The sequence below is a fragment of the Hemitrygon akajei genome, chromosome 1, assembly GCF_048418815.1.
Source record: "Hemitrygon akajei chromosome 1, sHemAka1.3, whole genome shotgun sequence".
In the NCBI taxonomy this organism is placed as follows: Eukaryota; Metazoa; Chordata; class Chondrichthyes; order Myliobatiformes; family Dasyatidae; genus Hemitrygon; species Hemitrygon akajei.
The window spans coordinates 5,129,710-5,151,205 of record NC_133124.1 but is presented as its reverse complement, the minus strand read 5'-3'; the positions used below and the strand labels follow the sequence as shown (position 1 = coordinate 5,151,205).

The window sequence follows — 21,496 nt, the reverse complement described above, 5'->3', positions numbered from 1 at the left end:
TTCACAGCTGCCGTTTGTCCTCTGCGGCACGGTGTAGGATAAGACCGTAAGACATAGCAGCAGAGTTAAGCTATTTGGCCTATTGAGTCTTCTCCACCATTTCATCATGGCTGACCCATTTCTCTCTCAACCTCAGTCTCCTGCCTTCTCCCCATAACCCTTCATGCCCTGACTAATCAAGAAGCTATCAAACTCTACCTTAAAAGTAAGCAATGTCTTGGCCTCCACAGCCATCCGTGGTAACGAATTCCACAGATTCACCACTCTCTGACTGAAAAAATTTCTCCTCATCTCCATTCTAAATGGACATCCCTGTATTCTGAAGCTGTGTCCTTTGGTCCGAGACTCCCCCACCATGGGAAACATCCACTCAGTCGAGGCCTTTCAACATTTGATAGGTTTCAGTGAGATCCCCCCACATTCTTCTGAATCGCAGTGAGTACAGACCCTGAACCATCAAATGGTTCCATCCTCACATGACAAGCCCTTCAATCCCAGAATAATTTTCATTAACCTCCTCTGAAACCTCTTCAATGTCAGCACCTTTTTAAAATAAGGGGCCTAAAACTGCTCGCAATACTCCAAGTGAGGCCTCAACATTACATCCTTACTTTTATATTCTAGCCCTCTCAGAAATGAATGCTAACATCACATTTGCCTTCCTCACCACCACCAATTGAGAGTAACGTCTTCCCAGTTTTTCCATATAATGTTGAATTTCTTCCGACTGATCTTGATGTCATCTTTCACCTTTTCAGATGGTGAACAGGCAAAAGCATTTGGTTATTGCTTAGCATGCGGATAACGGTACACTGACTTTACCACTGAAGCCTCCAATGTTTGTCCCTGAGAAAGTTGGTTAAGGGTGAGCATCGATGAGGGTGTTGGGAGTGGATTGTCACTGACGTGGAAGGTGCTTAACCTGCTGTTGGTTTAGCTGTGTAAACCTGGGATCACCAGCCTTTGATCCAAATAATGTACTTAGTGACGCTTCATCAATGACACCATGTCACTGTTTGTCTGACTGATTTACACAGACAACTAAGTAGTCTGTATATATTTGTGTTTAATTTTAAGCACTGCTGTCAGTCAACAATTCCCTCCTTCTACCACTTCCACCCACTCCACTTCATTCATCAGAGGCAGTTCTCATTAGAGGATCAGAGGGGGAGAGGGTCAATAACTTTAAATGCCCCGGCATTATCATCTTAGTGGATCTGTTCTGGCACCAGCATGTGAGTGCCATCACAGAGGGGCACAGCGGAACCTCGACTTTCCTCGTGGCTTGCAGAAATTCGGCATGGCATCTAAGACTTTGACAAACTTCTAGAGGTGCACAGTGTTGAGTATATTGACTGGCTGTATCACAGCATCACAGCCTGGTATGGAAACACCAATGCCCTTTGCCGGAAAAAAATTCCACAAAGTAGTGGATACGGCCCAGTCCATCACAGGTAAAGCCCTCCCCACATGGAGCGCTGTCGCAGGAAAGCAGCATCCAAGCCATGCTCTTTTCTTACTAGTGGGCAGGAGGTACAGGAGCCTTAGGTACCACACTACCCAGTTCCAGAACAGTCATTCCTCTACAACCATCTGACAACTTCACTCACCCCAATCCTGAACCGATTTCACTTCTAATTTCAAAGACTCTCTCAGTATTATAAATATGTGTGCATCCGTTGGTCATTTTATTAGATACCTCCTGTATCTAATAAAATGGCCACTGAGTGTATGTTCGTGATCTTCTGCTGCTGTAGCCCATCCACTTCAAGGTTCACCACCTTGTGCATTCAGAGATGCTCTTCTGCACATGACTGTTGTAAGGTGTGGTTATTTGTCACTTCCAGTGAACGGTGCAAAAAACTAAAAACACCCAGTGAGCAGCAGTTCTGTGGGTGAAAATGCTTTGTCAATGGGAGAGGTCAGAGGAGAATGGACAGACGGGTTCAAGCTGACAGGAAGGTGACAGTAGCTCAAATAACCACACGTTACAACAGTGGTGTGCAGAAGAGCACCTCTGAATTATGTACAGGAGGTATCGAATAAAGCGGGTGTGTGTGTGTGTGTGTGTGTGTGTGTGTGTGTGTGTGTGTGTGTGTGTGTGTGTGTGTGTGTGTGTGTGTGTGTGTGTGTGTGTGTGTGTGTGTGTGTGTGTGTGTGTGTGTGTGTGTGTGTGTGTGTGTGTGTGTGTGTGTGTACACACAATTTGTACGATTTATCTCCTTTTACATATTGGTTTTTTGTCAGTATTTGCTTATGTGTAATTTTTCATAAATTCCATTGTATTTCTTTATTTTTCTTGTAGATGCTTGCAAGAAAATGAATCTGAAGGTGGCATACAATATAAGTACTTAGATAATAAATTTAGTGAAGGAAGAGGGAGGATTGTTTACACTGATCCCTGTATTAATGGCACACTTGCATTCACTTGCTCAGAGTGGCTGCTCGTTGTCAATTAAACAGCATCACGCCCGGAGGAGAGCTATTCCAGCCTGCGAGTTCAGAGCGGCAGACGAGGACAATGGGAGCAAAGTAGGCACGCTAATTACTGCTCGCAGATGGAAAGCCGTGGTAACAGCCAGCTCCTAAAGGGGCATTTTGTCCCTACAGATTTTACCCACTGTGTGCTTTTCTTTGCTTCCAATTTTAACGTTATCAAGATTCCGTTGATTTCTAAAGCCTGCATTTCTAAAAGGAATACCACCTATTCTCTGAGCATATTACTTCATCAACGAGGCCAAATCAGAAGCATAATAATAATAGCTTTTTTGTAGAGCACTTTCCCTACAGACGATGTAGTTCAACGCGCTATACAATGGGATAAAGTGCAAACTTGGAAATAAAATGAAAAATAAACATGAAAATTAGAGACAAAAAGATGTCAGCTGAAAACAAGATTAAATAAGTTTTGATCTGGTGTTTGAAAGTACTAACTGAGACTGCATCTCTTATAGTTTTAGTTATTGAGTTCCACAGTTTAGGAGCAGTTTATTTATTGATTTATTTTAGATCCAGTAGCCAATCAGCCCTTCGAGCCATGTCACGCAATCCCCTGTTTTAATCTTAGCCTAATCCTGGACTATTTAACCTACAAGTCAGTACGTCTTTGGACTGTGGGAGGAAACCACAGCACCTGGAGAAAACCCAGGTGGTCACTAGGAGGATATACAAACTCCTTGCGGGCGGCAGAGGGAACGGAACCCCAGTTGCACTGTGCTAATCACTACACTGTTAATGCTGTAACATGCTTTTTTTCCCCAAATACCAAAGCAACACGATCTGGGTATTTATGTCTGCTGTTGAACAAAATTACTTTTCACGAAAAATCTGCAGATGTTGGAAATGTGTTGCCTGACTCTTCATGGGCAGTTGACGCATACACCAGCTGAACGGAGATCATACGTATGAAGGATAGCTGTTTGTGTTCAGCATTGAAACTATCTTATTTATTTCTTAGACTCAGTTCCCAAGTGAGATCTGAGGCTTGAAGTTCAAAAGATCACAGGAGTTCCATTCATTTGCCACCCTCCTCAAATCCCAAAGGTGTCTTAATTCATGATTCGAGACTGTTTAATGTCAATTCCAGTACACATGTGTAGAGGAGAATGAAATAATTGTTACTCCAGATCTGATGCAGCACAAAAAAAAACACAATAAGATAAAGAACACAGCAATAAAAAACAATAAATATAAATACATGCGATAGCTTATGAACATAGATTTATTGTATGTCCATAAAGTGGCACTAGGTACAGGAGTGTCTGTACATAAGGTGACTGACTGGAAATGATAAAGTAGTGATGTTTGGGGGTGTGGAGGGACGGGTTAGCGAGTGGAGGTGTTGATCAGCCTCACTGCTTGGGGAGAGTCACTGTTTTTGCGTCTGGTAGTCCTGGTGTGGATGTTACATAGCCTCCTCCCTGATGAATGCTCTGAACTAGACCCCATGAGCAGGGTGGGTGGGATCCTTCATGATGTTACAGGCCCTTTTCCGGCATCTTTCTCTATACGTCTCCTTGATGCTGGGTAGGCTGGTGCTGGTGATGCGTTGGGCAGTTTAGACTACATGTTATAGAGCCTGATTATAATGTGAGTTTATGGAACCTACCTTGGCAATTATTGTCATGATTGTCATCTTCCTGTCTTGTGCTTCGAATATTTTTATTATCTCTGACAAAAGAGATGGAAATTTTAATTCTTTCTTTTGCAGTCCATTGGTATCAAGAATTCAAAATTTCTTTCAGTTCATCACTTTTATTCAATCCTCCATTTTATTTTTAAGAAATTAACATTTGTACACTTGTATTTTAACTCTTTAAACATTTTAGGTACTCTTTAAGACACAAGTTTCCAACCTTTTTAACAACAACCTGTCTCTTAATGTGAACAAAACAAGAGATGGTTGTTGACTTCAGGAGGGCACGGAGCGACCACTCCCCGCTGAACATCGACTGCTCCTCGGTAGAGATCTTAAGACCACCAAATTTCTTTGTGTTCACCTGATGGAGAATCTCACCTGGTCCCTCAACACCAGCTCCATAACAAAGAAAGCCCAGCAGCATCTCTACTTTTTGCGAAGGCTGAGGAAAGTCCATCTCCCACCCCCCATCCTCATCACATTCTACAGGGGTTGTATTGAGAGCATCCTGAGCAGCTGCATCATTGCCTGGTTTGGAAATTGCACCATCTCAGATTGCAAGACCCTGCAGCGGATAGTGAGGTCAGCTGAGAAGATCATCAGGGTCTCTCTTCCCGCCATCACGGACATTTACACTACACGCTGCATCCGCAAAGGAAACAGCATTATGAAGGACCCCACACACCCCTCATACAAACTCTTCTCCCTCCTGCCGTCTGGGAAAAGGCTCCAAAGCATTTGGGCTCTTACGACCAGACTATATAACAGTTTCTTCCCCCAAGCTATCAGACTCCTCAATACCCAGAGCCTGGACTGACACCTTGCCCTACTGTCCTGTTTATTATTTATTGTAATTCCTGCACTGTTTTTGTTCACTTTATGCAGTCCAGTGTAGGTCTGTAGTCTAGTGTAGCTTTCTCTGTGTTTTTTTATTACGTAATTCAGTCTAGTTTTTGTACTGTGTCATGTAAACCATGGTCCTGAAAAACGTTGTCTCATTTTTACTATGCACTGTACCAGCAGTTATGGTCGAAATGACAATAAAAGTTGACTTGACTTGACTTTTTTTTATGTCATGGAACGTTACCATTAACCGGGTGGTTTGTGGGAACCCACTTTAAGAAGTCAAAACTGCCCAGTGCATCACCGACACCAGCCTACCCAGCATCAAGGACACATACACAGAAAGGTGCCGGAAAAGGGCCAGTAACATCATGAAGGATCCCACCCACCCTGCTCATGGACTGTTTGTCCCCTCCCATCAGGCAGGAAGCTATGTAGCATCCACACCAGGACCACCAGACACAAAAACAGTTACTTTCCCCAAGCAGTGAGGCTGATCAACACCTCCACCCACCCCTCCTCACCCCAACCACCACTACTTTATCATTTCCAGTCAGACACCTTATGTATAGACACTCGTGTGCCTAGCGTCACCTTAGAGACATATATGTATATAAACTATCGCATGTATTTATATTTATTGTGTTTTTATTTATCATTGTGTTCCTTATCTTGTTGTGATTTTTTGTGCTGCCTCAGACCCGGAGTAACAATTATTTTGTTTTCCCTTACACTGTCTACTGGAAATGACAATAAACTATCTTGAATCTTGAAACTTGTTTTCGACGCTCTGTATTTACTGAAAGGCATGGTCCTACTTGATTGCAGTCTTCACACCCATAGCTGAAGAAGCTGGAAATATGGTGTCCAGGGTCCATACTGGTATCTGGTATTGTTCCTGCTGCCTTTAACACTCGTAGACATGTGCCATCCAACCCCAGCTCTAAACAAAACAGCCAAATCCTTTATTTACGTTTTCCATTGGGTATTGTACGGTTGAGCTCAAAGCTTGAATACCCTTTTCCACAGAGGCTGAGTTAGAATAGAACTAGGTCATGGGTTAAGAGTAAAAGGGGAAGATGAGGGGGAATATCTTCGTTCAGAGGCTGGTGAGAGGGTGGGATGAACTACCAGCAATAATGGTGGATGTGTGTTCGATTTCAATGTTTAAGAGAAATTTAGATAGGTACATGGATGGGAGGGGTATGGAGGGCTATGGGCTGGAGGCAGGTCAATGGAACTAGGCAGATTAATAATTCAGCAGAAACTAGATGGGCTGATTGGACTGTTTCTGTGCTGAAGTGCTCTACGACTCTATGACCATACAAAAGCTAGCTTATCAATTTGCTCCCTAATAGTCTGCTTCTATCATTTAGTATCATTTTTTATGTGTTTAGACAATTATTTTTTACTATTTTGGGTTACACTTCTGAATAGTTTTGTCCATAAGTTCCATTTTGGAAATGGAATTGGTTTATTATTGTCAGATGTACTGAGATACAGTGAAAGGCTTGTCTTGCATACTGTTCATACAGATCAGATCATTACACTGTGCCCTGAGGTACGGGGGATGGGGGGAAGTGGGGGTGGGGTGGAGTGGAGTATTGTCCTTTTGGTATGAGAGGTTGTGGCATGTTTGGTGAAAGATTTATTCATAAATTGGTTTATTATTGTCACACGTACCGAGATACGGTTAAAAGCATGTCTTGCCCACTGTTCCTACTGATCAATTCTCCCAGTGACCAGGTGAGTTTCTTTCCAAGAATGTGTGGGTTTGGGTTAGAGTTAGTGGACTGTGGGTATACTGTGTTAACTTACTAACCCGTACGTTGTTGGAATGTGTGAGGAAACCAGGGCACCTGGGGGAAAGCCAGGCGGACACGGGGAAAGCATACAAAATCCTTAGAGACAGCAGCAGGAATGAACCCTGATCTTACAGCTGGCTCAGTGTTATCATTACTAGGTTACTTGGTCACATGGGCACAATTGAGCAGGGCAGCCTTATTGAACTGGAAGGACCTATTACAATGCTGCATCACTAATTAAATAAGTAAATTATTACATTACTTATTTAATTTCATACACTACTTATTTAATACTGTTGGTCAGGATCGACCATGGATGTTGTGTCCTAGCTGTCTTGATATCCAAGCCAAGGCAGTACGATATGGAGGACAAGCTGTTGCCGTACAACAGGCTCCCCCTCTCCATGCAGCTGATGAACCTACAGGAACGGCAGAGTTCGGCACCTGTGACGTTGCAGGAGTTGCCAGTCAGCGTTGAACTGCCTTACCGACTCCAGTTCTGCACTTTTCCTTGGGATTCACTCATGAAATCTTCCTAATGAGTGGGTATAGCCATCAGCAGCGGAGGTCTGAGATCAGAGATTTCCTGCTTGATGAGCTGCCAACCATCGCTGACGAGCCATCTGCCCAAAGGCACTGACTTTGAGTGGCCAGTAACCCCTCGTTGCCACTTCTCCTGTCACTAGAAATGGTTCCATCGAGCTTAGTAGCTAAGCCACGTGTGAAGGCCAGGTTGTCAGAGGTTATTTGAGACGCACGCCATTGGGAGTATTTAATAGGTCGTGGGAGGTTATCCCTATTACCTCCCCCAGCTAAGGAACCGATTTATCACACTACTTATTTTTTTCATATATCAGATTCAGAATCAGACAGAATCGGGTTTAAGATCACTGGCATATGTCATGAATTTGTTGTTTTGTGGCAGCAGTCCATAATAATAAAAAGACTGTAAATTACAATAAGAAATTTATAAAAATAAATTAAGTAGGTAGGGAAAAAGAGAGCAAAGTAGTGAGCTGGTGTTCATTGTCCATTCAGGAATGTGATGACAGAGGGGAAGAAGCTGTACCTCCTCCCTGATGGTAGCAATGAGAAGAGGACAGGTCCTGGGTGATGGGGCCCTTAATGACAGATGCCTTACTGTAATTTATAGTATATGTGTACTTCTGACACAGAACAATAAATTTCACGGCGTATGTCAGTGATAGGAAAGCTGATTGTGTGCTGAGAGTTGGTCAGTATCAGCGGTACACACGCTATGTATTATTTAATAATTTTATTCCAAACAATGCAGTGCTCCCACGGTGTTGCATTCATTTGTCAGGTTAGATTATACTCTGGTCCCGAATTGGGATTTAAATTTATAATTGCCTGAATAAGGCTGGCATCTTATCACAGAGTCAATTCTCACTCTGACAGAATCAACTGTGAGCTGAAAAGAACACCGTGTCCAAATGAGGAAAGATTAAGGAGGCTTTGGTTTAACACTGTGAAAAGATGCAATTGAGAAAGACCTTCACAGAAATATGTAAAATATTAAATAGAACAGATTATTCTTAATTGAGCCAGGAATGTAAAGCCAGAGGACACAGAGTCATAGAAAAGTACAGCACAGAAACAGGCTCTTCGTCCCATCTAGTCCATACAGAAACCACTTAAATACGGGAAACTCGGTTAGAAGTAACTTTAAAATACCAGCTTTCCGGCATTCAGTACTTCTCTTGTGATAGTCTGGTCTGCACCCACCACCTTCTGTAGGCTTTTCTGTTCCAGGGCATTGGTGTTTCTACACCAGGCCACAATACATGGAAATACCAATGCCCAGGAACAGAAAAGCAGTGGATACGGCCCAGTCCATCACAGGCAAAGCCCTCCCCACCACTGAGCACATCTACAAGGAGTGCTGCCACAGGAAAGCAGTGCCCATCATCAAGGACCCCCACCACCCAGTTCATTTTCTCTTCTCAGTTCTACCATCGGGCTGGAGGTACAAGAGCATCTCCAGGTTCAGGAACAGTTATTGCCTCTCAACCATCAGGCTCCTGAGCCAGTGTGGCTAACTTCACTCACTTCAGTTCTGAACTGATTTCACAACCCATGGACTCTACAACTCATGTTCTTAGTATTATTTATTTACAATTTGTTTTGTATTTGCACTGCTTGTCTTCTTTTGCACATTGGTTATTTGTCAGTCTCGTTTGTGTGCAGTTTTTCATTGGTTCTAATGTATTTCTTTGTTTTACTGTGAATGCCTGCAAGAAAGTCAATCTCGGGGTTGGAGATGGTGACATATTCTGTATGTACTTTGACAATTAATTTACTTTGAACTTGAAGATGGGATGTTATGTTGAAGCTGTATAAGACATTGGTGAGGCCTAATTTGGAGTATTGTGTGCAGTTTTGGTCACCTACCTACAGGAAAGATGTAAACAAGGTTCAAAGAGTGCGGCGATAATTTACGAGGATGCTGCTGGGAATAAGGATGTGAGTTAAAGGGAAAGGTTGAATAGGTGGGGACTTTATTCCCTGGAACATAGGAAATTGAGGGGAGATTTGATAGAGGTATACAAAACTATGAGGGGTATGGATAGGGTAAATGCACGCAGGCTTTTTCCACTGAGGTTGGGTCATGGGTTAAGGGTGAAAGGTGAAATGTTTCATGAGGGGGAATTCTTCACTCAGAGGGTGGTGAGAGTGTGGAACAAGCTGCCAGTGTAAGTGGTGGATGCAGGTTTGATTACAGCATTTAACAGAAATTTGGATAAGTACATGGGTGGGAGGGGTATGAACGTTACGGCTGCTGGTCGATGGGACTGGATGGATTAATGGTTCAGCATGATGCTTGATTCTGCGCTGTGACTGTATGCCTTTATGAATGTGCAGGAGGCACCTTTGGCTCGGTTGCATATTGCGTTTTCTTCCAAGAATACAGTTCTTCAGCTGAGTAGAGTATTAGTGTGATCATCTTAAAATAAAAATATTGCTGATTTGGTCTGATGCAAGCGATGCATTTCACTGTGTTTCGATGAACACATGACAAACAAAGCCCGGGCGATCAGCTTCATTGCAGAATTAACTTACCACTCTCACATGGGGGCATCATAATGACTGGAATGGGAACATGATTTACTTAGCTTCACATTGAGAAACATAAAACATAGAAGCAGAATTGGGCCATTCAGCCCATCGAGTCTGCTCCACCATTCCATCATGGTTGATCTATTATCCCTCTCAACATTACTCTCTTGGCATTCGCCCTGACTAAGCGAGAATCTCTCAACCTCCACTTTAAATATAAATAATGACTTGGCCCCCAAAGCCGTATGTGGCAATGAATTCCACAGATTCACATCCCTCCCCCACATAAAGAACTTCCTCCTCATTTCTGTTCTAAAAGAATGACCCTCTATTCTGAGGCTGTGCCCTCTGGTCCTAGACGCTCCCACTATGGGAAACATCCTCTCCATATCCATTCTATATAGGCCTTTCAATATTCAATAGGTTTCAATGAGATCCTCCCTCATTCTTCTAAATTCCAGTGGGTACAGGCCCAGAGCTATCATACGTCCCTCATATGTTAACTCGTCCATTCTCATGAACCTCCTCTGGGCCCTCTCTAATAGCAGTACATCTTTTTCTTAGATAAGGGGGTCAAAACTGCTCACATTACTCCAAGATACCATACACAGAACATAGAGAAGTACAGCACGGGAACAGGCCCTTCAGCCCACACTGTTGTACAGAAAAATTAAATTAGTAATCAAATGGCCAACCAAACTAATCCTCTCTGCTTACACAATGTCCATATCATTCCAATTTCCTCCAGCTCACATTGCTAGAACATGTGGTGTACCCAAACTGTCAAAGACGGACAGTCTCGATATTGACAATGATGCAAGTGATGGTTCTTTTATTTGTACAGTAACGATAATTACTGTCACGTTGAACTTAACAGCGGAGTACAAATAAAATATCTGCTGTTTCATTTCCCTCCAGATGTCAGAATTAAAAGGTTTAAGACTGCGTTGGAAAAATGTACAAGATGTCAGAAAAGTTGTGATCCATTTGGAGAGAAATGTGACAATTGTTGACTCCAAACGCGTGGCAACGCTCGCCAGCTGTCCCCAGCACCATTCTCACGGACTTGATTTGATGCAAAATGACGGCCTTCATGAAAGTTTCAATGTACATGTGACAAGTAAAGCTAATTTTTATCTTTATCTTTCTTGCAGGTGAAGATTGGTACCTTTGCCATCTGACAATTAATGTGCTGAAGGAAAGTGTTCCAGAGTGGACTATACCACTGTTCCCCTACTTAACAGTCATATCCCCGGATGCTCCCAAGGGCACTCCGGTTTTCCAGCTTTCTGCCTGGGATGACTCTGATCACTCTGCTGACGGAATGGAATACTTTCTGACAGAAGGTAAGGCAGAAGTCATGGAGGGATTGTCTACAGAGTCTCTGTGGGTGGAAGTTAGAAACAGGAAGGGGTCAATAACTCTACTGGGTGTTTTTTATAGACCACCCAATAGTAACAGGGACATCGAGGAGCTGATAGGGAGACAGATTCTGGAAAGGTGTAATAATAACATGGTTGTTGTGGTGGGAGATTTTAATTTCCCAAATATTGATTGGCATCTCCCTAGAGCAAGGTGTTTAGATGGGGTGGAGTTTGTTAGGTGTGTTCAGGAAGGTTTCCTGACACAATATGTAGATAAGCCTGCAAGAGGAGAGGCTGTACTTGATCTGGTATTGGGAAATGAACCTGGTCAGATGTCAGGTCTCTCAGTGGGAGAGCATTTTGGAGATAGTGATCACAATTCTATCTCCTTTACCATAGCATTGGAGAAGGATAGGAACAGACAAGTTAGGAAAGCGTTTAATTGGTGTAAGGGGAAATATGAGGCTATCAGGCAGGAACTTGGAAACATAAATTGGAAAGAGATGTTCTCAGAGAAATGTATGGAAGAAATGTGGCAAATGATCAGGGGATACTTGCGTGGAGTTCTGCATAAGTACGTTCCAATGAGACAGGGAAAGGTTGGTAAGGTACAGGAACCGGGGTGTACAAAGGCTGTTGTAAATCTAGTCAAGAAGAAAAGAAGAGCTTACGAAAGGTTCAAAAAACTAGGTATTGCTAGAGATCTAGAAGATTATAAGGCTAGCAGGAAGGAGTTTAAGAAAGAAATTAGGAGAGCCAGAAGGGGCAATGAGAAGGCCTTGGTGGACAGGATTAAGGAAAACCCCAAGGCATTCTACAAGTATGTGAAGAGCAAAAGGATAAGACATGAAAGAATAGGACCAATCAAGTGTGACAATGCAAAAGAGTGTATGGAACCGGAGGAGATAGCGGAGGTACTTAATGAACACTTTGCTTCAGTATTCACTATGGAAAAGGATCTTGGCGATTGTAGGGATGACTTACAGCAGACTGAAAAGCTTGAGCATGTAGATATTAAGAAAGACCATGTGCTGGAACTTTTGGAAAGCATCAAGTTGGACAAGACACCAGGACCAGATGAGATGTACCCCAGGCTACTGTGGGAGGCAAGGGAGGAGATTGCTGAGCCTCTGGCCATGATCCTTGCAACATTAATGGGGATGGGAGAGGTTCCGGAGGGTTGGAGGGTTGCAGATATTGTTCCCTTATTCAAGAAAGGGAGTAGAGATAGCCCAGGAAATTATAGACCAGTGAGGCTTACTTTAGTGGTTGGTAAGTTGTTGGAGAAGATACTGGGAGGCAGGATTTATGAACATTTGGAGAGGCATAATATGGTTAAGAATAGTCAGCATGGCTTTGTCAAGGCAGGTCGTGTCTTACAAGCCTGATTGAATTTTTTGAAGATGTGACTAAACACATTGATGAAGGTAGAGCAGTGGATGTAGTGTATATGGATTTCTGCAAGGCATTTGATGGGTACCTCATGCAAGGCTTATTGAGAAAGTAAGGAGGCATGGGATCCAAGGGGACATTGCTTTGTGGATCCAGAACTGGCTTACCCACAGAAGGCAAAGAGTGGTTGTAGACGGGTCATATTCTGCATGGAGGTCGGTCACCAGTGGTGTGCCTCAGGGATCTGTTCTGGGACCCCCACTCTTCGTGATTTTTATAAATGACCTGGATGAGGAAGTGGAGAGATGGGTTAGTAAATTTGCTGATGACACAAGGGTTGGGGGTGTTGTGGATAGTGTGGACATAAACTCCTTCTGAAGTCAATAATCATCTCCTTGTTTTTGCTGACAAAGTGTGCGAGATTGTTGTTGTGGTACCACTCAGCCAGGTATTCAATCTCCCTCCTATATGGTATGTTTGGTGTAAACACTAGGTGACAAGTTCCATCTTGGTTCTCAAGGGCCAATATCACCTACCTGTCAACACCTGAGCTGTCAAATGGAGGCTGTCATAGGCGGGGGGTGTGGGGAGAGGTACAGCGGGGAAAAGTTCCCAATGGCGTGTGTCACAAATAGCCCCTGATAACAGGTCCAGCTCCTGGCCTTCACGTGTGTTGTCGCTACTATGTCCAGTTGAACTGTTTCTACTGACAGGAGAAGCAGCAAAGGGAGGCTATCGGCACCTTAAAACCAGTCATTTGGGGCAGATGGGACTCGTTGGCAGCTCATCTAGGAGAAGGAAAACTCTGATCTTAAACCTCCACTACCTTGTGGCTATACCCACTCATGGGGAAGGCTTTGGGAGTAAACACCAAGGAAAGATCTGGAGCTGGAGTCCCTAAGGCAGTCCTATGTTAATTTCAACACTGGTTGGCAACTCCTGCGACACAGCTGGTGCCAGACTATATGGGTGTCTGCCATTCCTTTGGTTTCATCAGCTGAAAGGAGAGGGGGAGCTTGCTACATGAGCCCTCCATATTGTACTGCCCAGACAGCTAGGCCACAACATCCATGGTCAACCCCAACCAACTCTCAAGTGGACAGCAAAGTAGCAGTGAAGTTCAGAGAAGGATGTGAACAAAAGAAAAAAAGATAAGACATGATCCGAAAACTGAAAAATGGAGGAATAGATCATGGGAAGGAACATGAATTGTTGAGTCCCCGAAAGTGAGTCTATGGAGTGTGGAGTGCATTCAGTGCTGAGGCGAGCCCACCCAGAAGCCCAGTGGTGTGGGGCACGAGACACCTGCCCCTCCCACACGCTGGCTGCAGTGAGAGAGGTCGGTCAAGTGCAGGCATCATCACTGAGTACCTCTTCTCATTTGCTCCAAAGGGAAAAATTCCAGCTCGCACTGTAATATGATAATATCTTGCACATGATAATTCTTGTTAGAAGTGAGTTAATGAATGGGTTGTGGACACAATGACCAGGCAACGTTAGCATTTTATGTCACAATTCAATGTACATGTAACATTTGAACATGTTTCAATAAAGTTACCTTTTATCTATGTAATATCACTTTCCCCTGCGGGGATAATCTTGTTTGAAAAGTGTTGATACAGTATTTCTATAATTGATATTGATGATACCAATATTCCAAATTAGCTGTTGCAATGTCCTGAGATTACACTGCTGATCCTTTGCTTTAGATAAAGGTACATGATAATTCTAGTTCCGGTGCAAGCGTATTGTCATCTGACTGTACACGTATACAAACAAACGGTTCTCCAGTCCACGGTGAACCCATACAACGTACATGACACACACCACATAAAACAAAATGTTAATAAGCTCTAATTCGAAATGCACAGCAAGGTAAACAGTGAACAGCCGGCTGTCCTAGTGGTGGCAGGGTATTCATTAGTCTCACAGCCTGAGGGAAGGGGCTGTTACCCAGTCTGGCAGTCCTGGTCCTGATGCTCCTCCACCTCCTTCCCGATGTAGTGGGACAGAGAGACTGTGGGCTGGGTGGTAGAGATCCTCAACAATGCTTTGGGCCCTTCGTCTGCAACGCTCCCAGTAAATGTTAGACTAAATCAGCTTTATTTGTCATATGTACATCAAAACATCAGAACCTCCTGGGGGATTCAGCAAACTAGACTCTCCAGACTGCAGCTACGACTCGGGCAGCCACCGCTGGGGACGTATACTGTACGACACCGGATGGCAGAAGACAAGCCCATGCTCGGCTCCGTCACTCGGGCTGATTAAAGCATTGAGCAAGATAAAAGTTGTTAAGGATGAGAGTGGAAAACGAACAGGTGATCAGCACTGTCTGCCTGCATTTCACCGGTCTCCCTCTCTTCTCACCACTACCATTGGACGAGAGGTTCAGGGGTCTGGGGGCTACATCTCCACGTTCACCATCAGTCGTGCCCTACAGCCACTGGGCTCCAGTACGGGCTTCACTCGCCCCAGCGCCAAGCTGGCCCCATGGCTGGGCACTCACTCCCCGGTTCCTGCACTCTTGTATTATTTGTTTATTTGCACGATTTGTTCTTTTTTCACACATCAGGTGTTTGACTGTCTTTCTTGTGTGGGTTGTAGTTAATGGATTCTACTCTGTTTCTTTGTTTTGTGGCTGCCTGCAGGAAGAGGGTTTATACAGTGTATGTAATGCCCTGGTTAAGATTTTTACTGCTAACGCTGCAGGGTATTTCATTTGGTAGCTTTCTATAAAAGCACTGTGTCCAGCTGATAGCATGTCTGGGTTTTTGGCTAAAGCTTTGGCGTGATTCAAAAAGATGACCCACAAATGATGCTTGTGCTCTGAGCGGGGTGGACATCCTCTGCCCAGATGAACTGCTGATTAGAGTGCTGCGTTCTGTGGAAGTACTGGGGAAACTTACACTGGTTGCATGGCGATTTGATCAATCACATGCAAAATGCTGGAGGATATTACATCCTTGCTTTTATATTCTAGTCCTCTTGAAATGAATGCTAACATCGCATTTGCCTTCCTCACCAGACTCAACCTGAAAATTCACCTTTAGGGATTCCTGCACAAGGATTCCCAAGTCTCTTTGTACCTCAGTTGTTTTGTATTTTCTCTCCATTTTGAAAATAGTCACCCCTTTCATTTTTTCTACCAAAGTACATGACCATACACTTCCCAACTCTGTACTCTATCTGCCACTTCTTTGCCCATTTTCCAAATCTGTCTGTCCTTCTGTAGCCTCTCTACTTCTTCAAAACTACCTGCCCCTTCACCTATCTTCATATCATCTGCAAACTATCAATTCCAGCTTCCAAATCATTGACATATAACGTAAAAAGAATCGGTCCCAACACAGATACCTGTGGAACACCACTAGTCACCGGCACCCAACCAGAAAAGACTCCCTTTATTCCCATTCTTTGCATCCTTCCATTCAGCCACTGCTATATCCACATCAGAATCTTTCCTATAATACCATGGGCTTGTAGCTTGTTAAGCAGCCTCATGTGTGGCACCTTGTCAAAGGCCTTCTGAAAATCCAAGTACACAACATGAAACAATTCTATCCTGCCTTGCTCCTTCTAATAAGAATTACAACAGATTTGTCAGGCAAGGCTCTCCCTTGAGGAAACCATGCTGACTACGGCCTATTTTGTCATGTGCCTCCAAGTACCCTGAAACATCATACAAAGGATCAGAGGGCATCCACAGTTGGCAAAGTATTGTGGGGAAAGTATTTTGTTCATTATGGCCTCCCAAGAAGAAACATAGAAACATAGAAAATAGGTGCAGGAGTAGGCCATTCGGCCCTTCGAGCCTGCACCGCCATTCAGTATGATCATGGCTGATCATCCAACTCAGAACCCTGTACCTGTTTTCTCTCCATACCCCCGATCCCTTTAGCCACAAGGGCCATATCTAACTTCCTCTTAAATATAGCCAATGAACCGGCCTCAACTGTTTCCTGTGGCAGAGAATTGCACAGCTTCACCACTCTCTGTGTGAAGAAGTTTTTCCTCATCTCGGTCCTAAAAGGCTTCCCCTTTATCCTTAAACTGTGACCCCTTGTTCTGGACTTCCCCAACATTGGGAACAATTTTCCTGCATCTAGCCTGTCCAATCCCTTTAGAATTTTATACGTTTCAATAAGATCCCCCCTCAATCTTCTAAATTCCAGCAAGTCAATCCAGTCTTTCTTCATATGTAAGTCCTGCCATCCCAGGAATCAATCTGGTGAACCTTCTCTGTACTCCCTCTATGGCAAGAATGTCTTTCCTCAGGTTAGGAGACCAAAACTGTACACAATACTCCAGGTGTGGTCTCACCAAGGCCTTGTACAACAGCAGTAGAACCTCCCTGCTCCTGTACTCAAATCCTTTTGCTATGAATGCCAACATACCATTTGCCTTTTTCACCGCCTGCTGTACCTGCATGTCCACCTTCAATGACTGGTGTACAATGACACCCAGGTCTCGCTACCACCCACACTGGACCCCCTACAGTTCGCTTACTGACAAAACCGATTGACAGATGACACAAAAGCCATTGCTCTACATACCATCCTTACACATCTGGAGAAGAAGGATGCTTATGTGAGAATGCTGTTCTTGGACTACAGTTCAACATTCAACACAATAATTCCTTCCAGGCTCAACAGGAAGCTCAGAGATTGGCCTTGTCTCTGCCTTGTGCTGCTGGATCCTGGACTTCCTGTCAGATCGCCGGCAGGTGGTAAGAGTGGGCTCCCTCACCTCTGCCCCTCTGCTCCTCAGGACTGTGTCCTAAATCCTCTCCTTTACTCTCTGTATACCCATGACTGTGTCGCCACCCACAGCTCCAATCTGCTAATTAAATTTGCCGACGACACTACACTGATCGGCCTAATCTCAAATAATAACGAGACAGCCTACAGCATGGAAATCACCACCTGACACAGTTGTGTCAAGAAAACAACCTCTCCCTCAATGTCGCAAAAACAAAGGAGCTGGTTGTGGACTACAGGAGGAATGGAACCTATTTCACCTCAGATGGTTTAAGATCTTTGGTATGGGTCCCCAAATCCTTAGTACTTTCTTCAGGAGCACAATTGAGAGCATCCTGTCTGGCTGCATCACTGCCTGGTATGGGAACTGTACGTCCCTCAATCGCAGGACTCTGCAGAGAGTGGTGTGGACAGCCCAGTGCATCTGTAGTTGTGAACTTCCCACTATTCAGGGCTTTTACAGAGACAGGTGCATAAAAAGGGTCTGAAGAATCACTGGGGACCTGAGTCACCCCAACCACAAACTGTTCCAGCTGCTACCATCTGGGAAATGGTACTGCAGCATAAAAGCCAAGACCAACAGGCTCCAGGAGAGCTTCTTCCACCAGGCCATCAGACTGATTAATTCATGCTGACACAACTGCAGTTCTATGTCATATTGACTGTCCTGTTGTACATAATATTTATTATATATCACTATAAATTGCACATTGCACATTTAGACAGAGACATAATGTAAAGATTTTTACTCCTCATGTTTGTGAAGGATGTAAGAAATAAAGTCAATTCAATTCAATTCAGAGGTTGATAGATTCTTGTTTGGTCAGGACGTGAAGGGACACGGGGAGAAGGCAGGAGACTGGGGCTGAGAAGGAAAATGGATCAGCCATGATGAAATGGTGAAACAGACTCAATTGGCCATATGGCCTAATTCTGCTCCTATACAGTCGGCCTTCCTTATCCGTGGAGGATTGGTTCCAGGACGCCCCACGAATACCAAAAAACATGGATGCTCAAGTCCCTTATATAAAATGGCGTAGTATTTGCATATAGCCAATGCACATCCTCCCGTATCCTTTAAATCATCTCTAGATTACTTATTAATACCTAATACAATGTAAATAGTTGTTATACTGTATTGTTTAGGGAATAACGACAGGAAAAGGAAGTCTGTACACGAGACGCGAGGCGAACAATGTTCAAACAACGAGTGCTGGAGAGAGAACTTCTGGGTTTTCCCGATCCACGGTTGGTTGAATCCACGCATCCCGAACCTGCGGATAAGGAGGGCCGACTGTATCTTATGATGTTATGTTCTTATATACAACCCTGAGATTTATTTTGTTGCAGACATACTCAATAAAACCAATAACTAATAGAATCAATGAAACCCCACAACAACTTAGCCATGAAACTAATGTGGAAAAGAGAATAAACTGTGCAAATAGAAAAATAAATAATAAATAAATAAGTCATACGTAATTTGCAGATGTCACAAAGACAGGCGTAAGGACAGGTATTGTTGAGGAAGCAGAAGGACTTGGACAGATTAGGAGAATGGGCAAAGTGGTCAATGGAATACAGTGTCGGGAAGTTTCTGGAAAGGAAACTCAAAAATCTGAGGTGCAAAGAGGCTTGGGAGGCCTTTGTGCAGGATTCACTGAAGGTTCATTTGCAGGTTGGGTCGGTGGTGTGGAAGACAAGTGCAATGTTAGCATTCACTTTGAGAGGACTAGAATATAAAAGCCAAGATGTAACATTGAGGCATTATAAGTGAGATCTCACTTACAGAATTGTGAGCAGTTTTGGGCCCCTGATGTGAGAAAGGATGTGTTGACATTGGAGAGAGTTCAAAGGAAGTTCACAAAAATGGTTGTTGGACTGGAAGCTTATCATGTGAGGAGCATTTGAGACTCTGGGCCTGTACTCACTGGAATTCAGAAGAATGAGGGGGGGATCTCATTGAAACCCATTCAATATTGAAAGGCCTGAATAGAGTGGATGTGGAGAGGATGTTTCCTCTGGTGTGGGAGTCTAGGACAAGAGAACAAAGGTACAATTTAATGCCAGAGAAATGTATACAATATACATCCTGAAATCCTTTTTCTTTGCAACCATCCATGAAAACAGAGGAGTGCCCCAAAGAATGAACGACAGTTAAATGTTAGAACCCCAAAGAACCCCCCCCCCCAGCTCCCCTACCTCTCGTACGTTAAGTGGCAGCAAACAACAATCACCTCTCCTCCCCACGGCAAAAAAAGCAATGGCACTCGCCACCAAGCACTCAAGCATGAGCAAAGCAAGGACACAGACATGCATTTACCCAAAAGATTTTGCATTTCACCTGGCATACGACATAAGGGAGAAGGAGGGGTCTCCGTTTTCCCAACAAGCAGGGAGACGTAACAAACAACTTGTGGGTTTACTATGATAAAAGTCCATTATGTCGCTTTTTTCAAGCTCTGTGCCAGAAGATCACAAAGATCTCAGGTCTCCAGACACACAACAGATATCCCGACTCCCCCGACGACACACGAGTCTCCTGCTGTGACACCGACCCTCGATCTGCCTGTCTCCAGAGCTCTGAGAACCCAGGCTTCCAAATCTGAGTCATGGTAGATGTTCTCAATGGCGGGCAATTGGTTGCCAATAATCGGCTGGGCAGTTTTCACCACACGCTGGGGTGCTTTGCGGTCCGATACGGGACAATCGCCATACCACACTGAGAAGCAGTTGGTGAGTATGCTCTCAATGGTACAGCGGAAAAACTCTGTCAGTATCCTGGGACAGAGGTGAGCTTTCTTGAGGCTCCACAGGAAATAAAGGCGCTGTTGCACCTTTTTGATCAGGATGGAGGAGTTCAGGGACCAGGTGAGATCCTCGAAAATGTGGACACCAAGGAATTTGAAGCTTGATACACGCTCCACTACAGTTCCATTGATGTAGGTGGGAACGTGAGTGTAGCTCCTAGCATGCCTGAAGTCCACAATGATCTCCTTGGTCTTCTGGGTGTTAAGGGCCAAGTGGTTGTTGGCACACCACGCGGCCAGGTCAGCGTGTAACTTCAGGTCAGAGTCTTCCAAAGAACCTTGAAAGGGAAAAATAAAGATATTAAAGATGGAAATTGAACTGTTTTCGAAGATGCAAGCCAAGCAGTCACCATTTAGCGCCGTCAGTACTCCGCTCTGCCTCTTCTCCACCTCAGAACACATCCTCAGAATAAAGAGACATACTTTTAAAATGGAGATGTAGAGGTATTTCTTTGGTCAGCGGTGAATCTGTGGAATTCGTAGCCACAGGCGGCTGTGGAGGCCGAGTCACTGGGCATATTTAAGGCAGAGGTCGACAGATTCTTGATTAATCAGAATACACAGTGATCAAGGAAGGGATTTTGAGAATCGGCTCATACATGCATTACTGAGCATGCTTGGAGTCGAGAAGTCCCTCAGGGTGATCCCCAGACTGAAAGGTTCAACCGGACATTGTTAGTCATGCTCAGACCCTGGGTATCAGCAAAGAGAGCACATGGAGTCAGCATGTTGGGCATCTACAGCTGTACACAGAATGAAGCTACAGGATACTCGCCATACTATTTGATGTTTGGGCACGAAGCAAGATTACCTGTAGATCTCAGTTTTGGGGCTGGTAATGAAGACTTACCACAGAAGACATATTTGAAGTACGTGTCTGATATGAGGAAAGAACTGTAACAGGCTTACAAGCTAGCAGCGATCTCTGCTACCGAGCAGAATCAAGGAAACAAGGGGGATATTATCAAAAGATTAGGTTTTTTTAACTGGAGACAGAGTTTGAATCAGGAATTTGGGGCTACCAGGGAAGCATAAGTTGGCTGACCACTGGGTGTCTACGCCTTGCATAGTGGAGAGACAAATTCCAAATGTGCCAGTTTTCCAGGTGAAGCCAGAAGGTGGGAACGGCCCCGTCAAATTCTCCATCAGAATCAGCTTTTCCCCCAGGGCAGGAGGTACGTATTGACCCAGAGCCTGACCCGACCCTACACCTGGTAGGAGAACAGAAAGGTAAACAGCAGAAAGACCGGAAAAGGACCCAACCACTGAACGCTGTACAGACTCCGAGGATGAGGAAATGGGAGTG

General features: G+C 44.2%; 1 protein-coding gene across 1 annotated transcript in view; it reads left to right on the top strand.

Moving 5' to 3' along the window:
• The window catches only part of LOC140713847 (neural-cadherin), a 295,732-nt gene that overhangs the window by 118,554 nt on the left and 155,682 nt on the right, over positions 1-21,496 (top strand). The window contains exon 2 of the mRNA XM_073024473.1: positions 11,019-11,210. Coding sequence (XP_072880574.1) covers positions 11,019-11,210 — 192 coding nt within the window. The remainder of the gene's footprint in view (positions 1-11,018; positions 11,211-21,496) is intronic.